The following is a 13,423-nucleotide window of genomic DNA, read 5'->3' on the forward strand; positions in this document are numbered from 1 at the left end:
CTCAGTCCCCCATCTCCAGGATGGGGATAACACCATCTACATAACTGTTCGGGACAAGGATTTTTTAATAGAAAATACGTGAAAGCATCTAGCACAGCGCCCGGGGCCTGACCCCTTCTTTTCCAGAGGACATGGACGCCAGACACTAGATCCCCAGACCAAACCACAGACAGAATGAACTGCTGGCCAGGGGACATCGCCGCCTCCGGCCCTGGGTTCTACGACGCGATGTGACAACGGCATCTAGCTCTCATCAAGAATCAAACAGCTCCCCAGGTTTGCCGGCAATCACAAGCAGGTCAGGATGGTCCCTGGGACATCGGGACACGTGTGAACCACACTCACTCACACACACACACACACACTCAGGACGTGCTCAAGCTGCGAGTGGCCATTCCTTTCCGAGGGAGGGGGAAGGGACCGGATCACAAGGGGGAAAAATAATCACTGGTTTGCTTCCTAAAGACGTCACAAAACTAGAGCCGAGGGCAGAACGGTCCCCTATCAGATGACTTCCTCTGACTCAAATCGGGGCAGGAGGAACCAGCAGAGGGTTCATCAGGCTCCGATTCTCCGTGAATCCCACCAGACCTGCTCCTCAAGAGCCCACTGAGGCTGAGCCTATTCCTCAAGACATCTCTTGGGTCTCTCATTTCGCGACTGTTTCCACGTGGGGAGGCCCAGCGACTTTTTCCAGAGTTTATAAGGAATACTATTTTAGCAAATTTGGGGAATCTTGGAATAAGTTAACAAAGGAGGAGCTCAAAGTTCCAGAGAGAACCCTCGTCTCTCTTGGTTTAACTAAGTTCAATCCGTTTGGGGGCTCTGTTTCTTTAAACCCTCCTCCTGGGTCTGGTTGGCTCAGGCTGAAAGTGACTCAGGTTTTCTAGGATCTCTGGACAAGAAAGTGAAAACAGTCCACAACATCTGACAGGCCCAAGTGCGCCTCATTCCCAGGAAAGGCTAATGAAGGGAGAACACACATTCGCAACCAAATGAGGTGTCTCTAGTGAAATTCCAAGCAGTCACCCGATATTATAAGCCAAAGAGATACAATTAAACCCATTGAAACAAACATGTATTGATCTATGGAAGGCATCTCAGGAGCAAGACAGGGTCCCTCCCTTCCAGCTGCCTGCGGGGTAGACACCCAGGAATGCAATTAATCAACCAGAAAACGTCACGCCTCGGAAACTGGCATGAGCAAATTAGGAACTGTGAAAAATGTCACAGTCAGGAAAACATTTAGTCAGTTTTTCCCCCCACAACTAAACTTGCACGAAGTCTGAAGACCTCGTTCTCCATGCAAAGAAAGCTAGACTCTCACCTAGGGCCGCACACCCAAAAACTCCAAAATCGGTTACCCGGGGTAACCTATCTTCCTTAGACGAGGGGAACTCAGCCCAAGCATCACAAAATTTGTGACACAATTTGTTTTTTGAGAGTTATCACAGTCAACTCAAGGGGAAACAAACTCTGCTCGACACCCAGATGAATGAAATACTTTTGGCAGACGTGGTGCAGAGCTTAAACCCAAACTCGAACCTCGCAAGGACCGGCTCTCCTGGGAACCCGCAGGGCGCAGACGCAGCCACTCTGAACCGACACGTGCTCCCATCACGTCCTGCTTCATCACTCTAAAGTGCGCTCCGCTCTGAGGAGAGAACAACTGCGCACGACAGGCTGACGTGCTGTTTCTGAGAACGGTCTCCCTGTAAGAAGCAGCATCGAAAGGGGGGGCCCCCATGTCTGGGAAGGGCTGGGTAAGCAAATCCCGACGGGAGGCTGGTTCATCAGCAGCCAGTACCCGATGCCAGCCGCGGTCACCCACAGCAAGGACACAAGACCTGCCACTTCCCAGCCGGAGCCGGACGCCTGGCCACAGATCCCAGCAGCACCACTTATGAGCCATATGGTCCTGCGCAACTTACGGGACTGCTGCATGCCTCAGTTTCCCCATCTGTAAAGTACTGGTGATGAAACTGCTTACTTCCCAGGATGGCCGTGAGGACCACATTATCTTATACACAAGGCTCGCAGATAGTGCCTGGCACACAGCCCGTGCCCTGAAGGGCCAGTCCTGGCCCCACCAGCCTACTCCTGCTCTGCAAAGAACCCCAAACAGAAATGTTTAGGGTTCTCCCACGGGAGAGGCAGAAGATGGGAAGACTCTCCACTCACGACGGTGGACACAGGCCCACTGCCATGTGACGCGGCCCAACCCCGACCTCTGCGGACGGCCATGAGACTCCCTCCTTCGGCGTCCAGCCTGGAAGGGTGTGAGCGGCACGCACGTCCCACAGAGATACAGAAGTGCACGCATGGGCCTCCTCAGATCCCGAAGAGCTGAAAACGCAGTTTTAAATCTCCCTTCGGCACAAGACAGCAGCAGCGAGCGGCCTATTCCTGGAAGGCTGGTCGGCCCCCAGCCCGGGCTGGAATTTCTCAGGAGCTGGGAAGGGAAATTAGGGTTCTACAGACCATTCTCTGTGCTAAGTCTCAAACGCCAACTGCCTCTCCTTCACAGCAGGTGGCCTTGGCCGACGAGATACTTCCAACAGCCGAGGAGGCTCCCAGACATCGCTCCTGCCGAGACACAGATGCCAGTGGCCCCACGTCTGGGTCCTCCTTCCTGCTGGTCCCAGGGGCCACGGAAACAGCTGGACTCACCAGCGCTCTGGGCCGGTGCCAACAATACGCAGACAGCAGAAACAGCAGAAGCCGGGCGTCTCCTGCTAACTAACCACAGGATTCTCCACTAGGAGTGGATGTTGAGACAATAAAATGTATTTCACTCCAAATATGCCTCCCACTAAGAAAATCCAATGTGGACTCGAGTGGAAACTAAGGGAGTCCAAGATCCCCACAAAACTACATTAAAACAAGACCCCTCGCGTCCACCCTTACTTGCCAAACTGTGTGTTCTTGGCAAGTCCACTAATGTGCCAGGATCTCGGGTTTCCCCCCAACATCTCTGACTGTGAAATAGACAACACACCTACAGAAAGGGGTGCACAATGTCTACAGACAGCTTAACAAAATTATACACCAAACACACGTGGAACCACCATCCAGGTCAAAAATCACCAGACCGCCAGCATCTTGGAAGCCCCCCCATCCCGTATCCCCTTTCTCCTGCCAGAGGGGACCTCAGCCTAAGTGTCCTGGTATTTCCCTCGCTCGTCATTTACGGTTTGATCACCTGTGGGAGCTTCCCCACTCGACAGTCTAATTCTGCAGGCTTCTGAACTTTACAGAAACTGGAGTCCAACATCCACAATGGCGAGTGAAGGAGCTCAGTCCTCGCACTTGCTGAAGGTCACTGAACAGGACATCGCAGAGATCGCCTACGGTCATCTCCCCGGCTCTGAAAGTCTCCTAAAACTCGGAGTCAACACGCACAGCTGATAACAGCGGTCACTCGAGGCTGGAGAACCAGTTTAGCGGGAGGGAGACTTGGTTTCCCAGGTGCAAGCATTAGGACAATTGTTAATACTGATCCCATTTAAAGAGTCATCTTCTGGAAAGCATGTGACAAAGGTATGTGTCACTCACGCTTTATGACATTATCCCTTTAGAAGCACAAACATTACATCTTTGATGCGTTATTCTGCAGACATTAAATAGAAAATTATGAAAACTATTTTTAGCGGTGTAGAAAAATGTTAAGCCAAAAGAACAGGCTATAAAATGTATAGGCTCCATGAGGATAACTATGTAAAAAGCATATGCAGAGGACAAAGGAAACACACCCGGACCCAGCGGCTGCGTTAAGGTGCTGGAATGGTGGATGGTTTCTCTGTTTATAAAATGTGTGTCCTCATGTTACACGCATAACAACATTCTCCTCAAAGTGCCAGTTCACAGACGACGACGACATCTGACCGGTCTGATGACCACTCGTTCATCACACTTCTCGTGGACGACCTTCCCAGCACGAAGCAGGTCATGACAGATTCTTGGGAAATAATGTAAATACGCTTCTCCGAGATATTACCTAACCACAGCTTTCTCCAGTCCCGGTCAAGCTTCCTGGAATTCATCAGACATCTTGTAATTTCACTTTACATTTGCTCAGCATACAAACTCCAGATTGTTAAGAGTGCTCAAGAGCCCCCCAAAACCCCCCCCCACACACACAGGAGAGCCATCTGCCCTCTCGCAGCGCAGCCAACAGGACGCAGCCTCAAGTGCGGCCTCGGATTCTCCTAGCGCTCAGCCAGCAGGACACGCCTCAGGCCCTCGTGAGTCCACCAGAAGGGTCCTACCTGACAGTGTAATACTGACATTTCCCCAAAGAACGTCTACCCCTTCAGTCTGGTGATGATTTTTTAATGATTCTATAAGAAAAACATGCACAGGATGGACACACGGCCCCCGTTCGGAGGGTACCGTGACCAGGAGGCACGACTTCACACACCCTGGGGCGGAGGCCTCCTACCTGCACGCTCCAACGCTGTGATCACTGGGCCGGCCCCTCTCAACAGACACAGCAGGTCCCAGGCTGCGCAATCAATCCTGCAGCTCCCCGCTCCAGTCTCTCCACATCCGCCCAGCCAACAAGATGGGTCAAACATCTCTTTTCACGCTACATTTTTCTTAGGAAGGAAAAAATAACACCAAAACAGAATTCCCCCACCCGGCACACATCACATTCTTGCAAACCACAAATTCTGGCAAAATCTGTCCTATATACTAGTGGTTGAGTTAGTTCCTCTTTCTTCGAATTGACACATTTTACCTTGCAAATTGTGTATGCCTGTGTGTGTGTGACAGAGAGAGGAGAGAGAAAGAGAGTTTAAAAACCAATAACTCAAATACTATAGACACAGCTACCACTGTTAATCAAATTAAAATATTCTAGATACTGGGACGCACAGAAAAATAATGGTTTCTGCCCATCAGGAGTTAACAGTGGAAATGCGTGTAACGGAGGGAGCAGCGTGCACAGGAGGGTTTTTTGCCTGAATGCAAACAGTACTTTAAAGTGCAACTTAATCACAGTCAAATGCGTCCATCCTAAGTGACAGCTCAGTGAATTCGGACAAATGCGCACAAGCAGAGAAGCAGGCGGGGGCGGTGGTCGGAGCAGAGGGCATGGCAATCGCACAGGCGTGCAGAAAGGGCGGGAGCCGGCTGTGGCGGAGCGGGGATGTCAAGCAGGGTTCAGACCTGACCCCACAGAAAGCCAGGAGGCATCCGGAGGCTTTGCGAAGGCAGATGGCTGGGAGCTCCCTAACCAAATGGAATGTATGGAATGCCATCAAATGAGCCACTCCAACCGGAGTGGAGCCCATGCTCCCTTGTTCTGAAGACCAAGTTAGGTCCGTAGGATTGTAGGAAGCACGGCTACGATACATAGTGGTCATCTGGATATATTTTTATCAGTGTATGAGGCAATCCCAAAAAAATCAGATCGGACAATCAAGCACACACCACACTCATTCTTCGCCATTCTTATTCTAAGTTACAATCACTGAGCTTTATAACCTCAAAACAGGCCCCGAAATAAACTCTCATCCCACACAGTCAGGCAACGGAATGTTCTAGTCAATCAGATATTTTGATAGTTCTAATTTTAACATAAAATCTACACAGGGTTAATGTCCAAACTGCAAAAAGTACTACAAATCAATAAGAAAAAAGACAATCTCATAAGACAATGGGCAGTCAAAAGATATGAACAGTCAGTTCAGAGAAGCCACACAGGTGAAGATTATAAAGAAACTAAACTTCACTAACAACTGAGGAAATGGGAATTAAAACAAAAATGAAACACTTTCCTAATTTTTCTAAGTCTGAAGGGAGTTTTAAGAAATGGTATTGAGCGTCGATGAGATGGGAGGGAAAGGATGCCTTAAAACATTGCTGTTACAAGTATAAATTGGGAACAGCCACCGCAGAGGATAATCTGTCAGTCTCTGTTCAGACAAAGAATATGCAAGTCCTATGACACCCAGCAATTCTGCTCCTAGGGGATCCACGTGTGCCAGGCAGAATGATGGCCCCAAAGGTGTCCGCGTCCTACCCCCTGGAGCCTGTCAGTCTGTTAAGTTACAAAGTAAGGGGAAATGAAGGCTGCAGATGAAATTCAAACTGCTAATCAACAGACCTTAAAGTAGGGTAAGGGCTGTGGATTATCCAGGGGTGCCCAATGTAACCCCAGGGGTCCTTAAAAGTGGAAGAAGTAGACGAGAGAGAGAACCAGAGAGATGACAGCATGAGAAACGGGTGCCCAGGGTTGCTGGAGGAAGGGGGCCCATCAGCCAAGGAAGGAGGGCGGCATCTGGAAGCTGGAGAAGGCCAGGAAACGGATTCCCCCCAGGACGTCCAGAAGGCACGCAGCCCTGCCCACACCTGCCTTTCAGTCAGCGGAAACCTACTTCAGACTACTGACTCCAGAAGCGTAGATGGAGTCTGCTGTCTACTGTGAGATGATCAATTTGTGTTGTTTAAGCCCCTAAACGGTTGGCAATTTGCTCCAGCAGCCACAGGACACTAACACACGGCCCCAGGAAACACGGGCAGGTCTGCACAGGGAGGCGCCTGTTTTCTGAGTGCACACGTGTGAAATATACAACAGAACTGAGGGGATCCACCCCGAACTGGTAACAGTGGTCACCTCTGGTAAAGAGGGGGTGACTACGACTAGGGAGAGACTTTAACTTAATCTATAATGCTCCATAATTTTTTAAAGAAAATGTTTTTGTCCATGTATTGCATAACTGAAAGTTAAATTTTTAGGAAGGGAGTTACCATTCACAGCTTAAGCTTCAAAGAATAGAATACAAGACTCTTGACGCTGAAAACCACAGTGAACACAATAATTTTTTCTGACAATCCAAAGGTACTACAAAGACCCAGACCTCACGGTTCGCACAATTAACACCGACGGTGGGATCTGGCTGTGTGGACAGAACACCAGAGAAGAGGAAATTCGTCGTGTATCCATAAGCCACAACTCCCCCTCCAACAGAATCAGCCTTTGCTAAGGGGTGAGATGTACACATACCACCCTTGGAGAAAATTCACCCTTAAAGGCTTAGGTTTTCTGACTCCAGCCCACCCAACCTCGGTCCCCACCACAACACGCCCCCAACACTGCCCACTTTGGGCAGGTCACCTGCCTCTGGGTTCTCGTTTTCCCCGCGTAAAAAAGGTTTGCTCTACCACTGCGCCTGCCTCCAGGACGGTCGAAAGGTTTCCAACGGACCAAAATGACAGGCTCCGCCCGAACGGTTGGAGAACCCCACTTTGAAACTCGCCAGGCTGCAGGAAAGCGCTCTGTAAACTGAGAAGGGCTATAAGCACGCCTCATAAAATCGCCACCGCCCTAAGGCAGGCCGACTATTGTGGGAATTCCCACGAAGTCACCGGGAGGACAGCCTCGGAGAGCTCATCCCCAATGACACCATAATGGCAGCCAGGGGATGAGTCCCGTAGGAAACAGTTAGTGCAGTCTGTATGTCTGCAAAGAGCCCTGAGCCACCACCACATCCAGCAACTCGGAACTGTCTTACAATCTGCAGCGAACAAGCATTCCCACCCCATCACAGCCTCCCATTTCCAAGTGCCACCCAGCCAAGGGTCCTCTCTGGGGCCCTGGCACAGGTAGGGCCGACAGGTCCATGCTGGGCTCCAACGTGTGACCGCATGAACACATGTTCTAAGCAACAGCAAGAGCTATTACCTGTTTCTCCTTACACAGCTACAGGTAAGATGAAAAACAAATCAAGAACGACTGGGGAGGGAGCCTGCCATGGCCCCCCGCCACCCCAGCCCCCCCCACCCCCGTCCCCGTCCCCCAGCAGCTTCCTTGCCTTGCCACTTGGCTCCCCTTTCTCCCTAATGAATAAGCTTTCTAGGAGCCCTCCAGAACTCACTTTCAGCCTGGCCTCGTCAGGGACACCTTGCCAGAACCCCCCCAGGCGGAGTCCCCCAACCTTGGCGCCCCCCCAAAAGAAAGAGTAACTCACACCAACGTCCACCTACATCCATTCTCCAGTTAGAGGACTGGAGACAGGAGCATTTAAATAGGGGCAGCCCAGAAAAGCCAAGCCTCGAGCACGCCTTCAGCGTTTGCGCTCACCCATCAAGAAAAGCAGCGAGAGAGAAACACGTCCGGTTTCCAGATGGGAACACCCAAGTCCCAAGCGGCCAAATCGCCCGTCTGCGGCCCCGCGGTCCAGGGCTGCGCCCCACGCGGCTGGGCGGGGAGTCCCCGCAGGAAGCGCGCGGCGGGCGGGCCCCGCGGCCCCGAGAGATGGGGACAGCCCCGGGAGGCGCGGGCAGGAGCGCGGCGACGGGCCAACCTCGACAGGTGCGCGAGGTCCGGGACCCGCGGCCGCACCGCGAGCCCCCCGCGGAGCCACGCGCCCCCAGGGCGGGGGAGCGGAGAGGGGACCCGGGCGGGCGCGGGGCGCCGGGGGCAGGAAGAAAGCCGAGGCGCGCGGGCTCGGGGCCCGGGACACGCGGGCGCGGGGACAGGTGGGCGCCGCCCGCTGGCTCCACGTACCTGCCGCCGCCGGACCCGCCTCCTCCTCCGTCTCCGCCTCAGCCGCCGCCGCGGGCAGCGGGTCCATCACGCCGGCGGTCATGTGAGCGCGCGCCACGTGACTTCCTCCGCGCCCGCCCGGCCCGGCCCCGCCCACCCGCGCCTCGCCCCGCCCACGCCCAGCCCCACCGTCTCCCTTGACTGGCGTGGCCACGCCCACGCGCGGACTCGCCCCGCCCACACCCGGCCTCTCCGGGCCCCTTGCCTGGCGTAGCCACGCCCACGAGCGGACTCGCCCCGCCCACGCCCCGGCCCGCCACGCCCCGGCCACGTGGCCTCTGGCAGCACCGGCGAGCACTCCCGCCCCGCGTCCGCCGCTCCTCCCCGCGGGCGCGATGCCATCACCGCCCTCCCCTTGTTCACTCCCACCTGCCCTCGCTCGGTCACCCGCTCAGCCACTCATTGGCTCGGCCGCTCACCCGTCCACCGCTTCCTCGTTCGTCTACACTCACGCATCCCGTCCTGCGGTCGCTCAGTGGTTCGCCCACCCACCCATCCTCCGTCTTATTCGTGCACTCACTCACTCACCCATTCCTTCATTTACCCACCCCCGCATTCCCTCGGCCCTGCATTCCCTTATTCACCCCAGCATTCATTCATCCACCCACCCACTCATTCATTTCGCCTCCCCTTCATTCATTCACCTGCCCCGTTTATTCAACCCCCTCCCTATTCATTCACTCACTCCGTCCTGCATTAGCTTCCTCATTCACCCCTCGTTCATTCATCCACTCACCCACTCATCCATTCGTTCGTTCACTTTCCCATCCGCCCGCTCACTCCCTGGGAGTGGGTCCCAGAAGGCGCAAAGGCTCTGAGACATCAAATAGCTGCAAACGCTGTGGTCTTCCTGGAGCTAAAGTGGGGCTCGGGGGTGGGGAGCCCAGAAATGGCTGCAGAGGAAGCTGGAGCGATTGGCAGGGTCCATCCGGGAGAGCTTTAGTTTCCAAAGCAAGGATCTTGGGCCTCCTAATACTGATGCCTACCAATGCTCAGGGAATTGTTACAGCAGTCAAGAGCCCAGACCCCCGCCGTCAGGGTCCTAGGAAGGGTCCCCCAAGTAGTTAGTTCCCTTGTTGTGGCTGCTAGACCCTGCCTCAGTTACAGACCGCCACACTTAGGACACTCTTGTGCCCACACACCGGGACATCCATGTGAGCTGGTACAATGAACGATGCTCTCCCCCACCAAAACCTTGGAAGCCCCGTCCTCCTGCTACAGACGCCTAGAGCAGCTTCCCCGAGTCACAGTGGGACACCGCAGGGCCCTGTGACACACACACCTCCCATCTGATGCTGCTTCCTTCCGCTGCCCCGGGCTTCCTTTCAGCTGCTGTGGCATCAAACGATGTGCTCAGCACTTTCCCCGACTCCACGTCTCCCCATCCCCAAACACACACACACACACACACACTGCTAACTTCCTGGTATTATTTGCTACATATCTCTGTCCCGCACTAGATTATAAGATCCTTACTAAATTTTTAAAAGTTCATCGCACTTCGAAACCTGTGAAACCGTAAACAAATATAAAATTAGACATTACTCAGGAATACAGCATATTGAATTTATTATTGGAGTTTTTTTTAGCACCCCTGACACGTGGTTACACGGCCTCTAGCTCAGTGGTTCTGGGTCTTGGCTGCACTTTCTAATTACCCAGGAGCCGTTTGAATGTACCCTGCCTGGAGCCCACGCCCAGAAGTTCTGATTTAATTGGTCTGGGGTGGGGCCTGGACTTGGGTGTTTTTTAAAAAACTCTCCAGATAGATCCAACGTGCGGCGCAAGTCAAAGACTCCAGCTCTAACCTGAAAAGTTGTTTTGTTCCCACAAACATTTCCTGAGCGTTTACAAGGTACCGAATTGTGTGTGGCTGGTGGGAGAGGAGGGCGGCGGAGGAACACATGGAAAACCAGGTGAGGGCCCGGCCACCCAAGTTCCTGATGGCCTCGAATGGAGGAGCAGAACACAACAGGATTCCGCCACCACGAGTGAAGCGAGCATTGGGGCTGGAAATGTGGGTGCTCTGGAAGGAAAGGTGAAGGAGCCATTGGTTCTGAGGTGAGTAGTTCTGAACGCCTCCAGAAGAGGAAATTCAGGCCTCACAAGCCGTGGGCTCCGTTGCCAGATATCTCTGACGGTTAGAAAGTTCTTGGGAAATGTGCCCTGAAACAGGTCTGCCTGTAACTTCTTTAAAAGAAGTTTAAACCCTATACTTATACAGTCTTTATACTTATATAATCCTTATACTTATACAAAGAAGCCTAATCCTTATACTATTTCTGTTTCATTCAGGGGACGGTAAGTAGAAAATGGAATTTCTGATTTTTAAAACCTTTTGATTCCTGGGAAGAATCCAATTGTATTAAGACTGTTAATCTGTTTTCTGAGTCACACTCATTGCTTTCCATTTAGGAAAGTGAGAACGATACAGCCAAACCGCCAGGACTCAGAATGCAGGACACTGAAGTGGGGACTTCGGCACACAGGTGGACACACAGAAAGGGGCTGTTATCGGTCATCCTGCTGAAATGCAAGGGTTTCCAAGTCCTGCTAAGGACCTTTCAAAAGAGTTACTCAAATGCTTTGAGGAGTATAGCCTAGAAATATTCATGACAGTTCATGTACCAGTTGGGACAGGCTATATCGCGCTGCAGTATCAATGTCAGGTCTCAGAGCCCGAGATGACAAAGGGGGATGCTCGTCACAGTCACTCAGAGACCCAGGAGAATGGAGCAGCCGCCGGCTTGAATTTCTGCCCCCGTGACAAAAGGAAAGTGCTCTGGAGGGCCTGGCATGAGCGGTTAAATGCTCTGGCCCAAAGTGACACACAACACTTCTACTCACAACTCATTAGCCAGAACTAGCGACATGGCTCCGCCCAACCACAAGAGAACCACAAGAACGACACCACCATGCGCCGGAAAGCCAGAAAGCCAGAGAGCCAGAAATATTTGATAAAAAGCACCAAATACTAACCACCCTAACCAAGCTAACATTTATTGAATGCCTTCTGTGTACGAGCACTCTTCTCGCTGCTTTTTATTTAGAAACTCACCTGCTCCTCGCAATAAATCTGTGAAATAGCAGTATGATTATCTCCATTTTGTAGGCAGGTAAGGCCAGAAAACTTCAACGCACAAAGATCACAGAGCTAGTCAACAGGAGAGCTGGGATCCAATCCCAAACTGCCTGGTACCACAGACCATCCTTGCAGCCACTGTGACATTACGCCTATGCTATAAAGCTAGCAATTTCTCCCCAACACTCCTAATCAAGAAATTCTGGTCCACCCATAACCTGTTGTTCTCGGAGGCTTAGTATGGAAGCTGCCTACAGCTCTGAAAATTATATTGGGGGCAGAAGGAGGGACCCTAAAAGCAGAGAAAACCATAATAATTTCATTGATAATATTAATAGCCCCAAACATTTATTAAACACTTACTGTGTGACAGGCACTATGCCAAGCACTGAACCAGTGCCATCTCACTTAATGCTGTGAAGGTCGTGAAACCAAATCCTCCTGTGACACCGTAAGATCTCGCTCAGGCAGGGCCTCTCGAGTATCCATTCTGCAATTCCTGCCTGGAGTAAAGAGATTGGCTCACATCCTCCACCAGCCCCAGGAAAGTTTAAATATCTCAAAAATGTTGGCTCTCCTAATCAGACTTTGGACAAGCTACTGAACTGCCTTCAGGTTCAGTTTGCTCAAGTGTAAAACGGACATAGCAATATTGCTGACTCCAAAGCGTTGTTCCTCAAAGATTGAGATTTAAATAAGAGACTTCATTTGATGGGCTGAACTGATGCACAAGTCCATTTCCCCTCCTTCCGCAAACATACAGAAATGCTAGCGAAAGTTTTACCACCCCCCCCCCCCGCAAAGGTTTTTAATACATTGGTGGAGTCAAAAGCAAGAAATGGTGCCAGATATAGGGAGAACTTCAAGCTACAGGGATGGACAAAAGCTGAAGCCAGACAACTCACCGAGCTTTCAGAAATAATAAAGGTCTTAGGAACCTGCATTAAGGCAATAGGAGAGGAAGGCTTAGGTCCCAGCAAGGATGGAAAATGGACCCAAACCTCCTAGATAAAAATCAGGATTAACGAAGGGACGACCCACCAGCCTTTAGAAGCTGCTTGGAAGCTGGCTGGCCACACCGGACCAAGAATGGAGAAAGAATAACCCTTGAGGCAATCCCCATCCTACATATTTACCCAAGAGAAATAAAAGCATATGTCTACAAAAAAAGGCTCATTCCTAGAAGCCTTACTCAATAGCTAGAAGCTGGAAATAACCCAAATGTCTATTAACAGCAGCCTGGATGAACATATTGCTGTCGAGTCATACAATGGAATGCCACGTTGCAACGAAAAAGCGCAAAATAGTGACAGCGGCACCCGGAAGTGGGGCATTTCCTATAACAAACACCTCAAGATGCGGAACTGACTTTGGAATTAAGTAAGGGGTATAGACTGTAAGGATTTTGAGAAACATTCTAGAAAAAGGCTAGATTGCCCTGAATAGGTTGTTAGTAGACATATGAATGTTAACAACTCTGCTAGTGAGAATTCAAGAAAATGAGAACTGTGGTATAGAAAACGTACATCATCTTAGACGATGATGCCTAAATTGTCTTAAACAGACCGTTGTTAGAAATATAGAAGTTAAAGGCACTTCTGGTGCGGGCTCAGAAGGAAATGAAGAACCCGTTATTGGAAAATGGAGCAAAAGGCGTCCTGTTATATAATGACAGAAAGTTTAGTTGAATCGTGTCCTACGGTTATATGGAAAGAAGCCTATCCTGATTGCAAAAGACAATACAGTCAGGAGACTCATTGTCAGGAAAGTACACTGTGGAGAGAAAG

The 13,423-nt window shown here is 51.4% G+C and overlaps 1 protein-coding gene across 2 annotated transcripts in view; it reads right to left on the reverse strand.

The window, feature by feature from the left end:
• Positions 1-8,617, reverse strand: part of SNX8 (sorting nexin 8) — a 42,810-nt gene extending 34,193 nt beyond the window's left edge. The window contains exon 1 of one of the 2 annotated variants that reach the window (XM_046667276.1): positions 8,516-8,617. In XM_046667276.1, coding sequence (XP_046523232.1) covers positions 8,516-8,597 — 82 coding nt within the window. In that variant the 5' untranslated portion in view covers positions 8,598-8,617. Of the gene's footprint in view, positions 1-8,089; positions 8,235-8,515 lie in introns of those variants that run through there. The other variant, XM_046667277.1, reaches the window with a different exon arrangement.
• Positions 8,618-13,423: the final 4,806 nt, after the last annotated feature.

This window comes from Equus quagga, chromosome 7 (assembly GCF_021613505.1).
Source record: "Equus quagga isolate Etosha38 chromosome 7, UCLA_HA_Equagga_1.0, whole genome shotgun sequence".
NCBI lineage: Eukaryota > Metazoa > Chordata > Mammalia > Perissodactyla > Equidae > Equus > Equus quagga.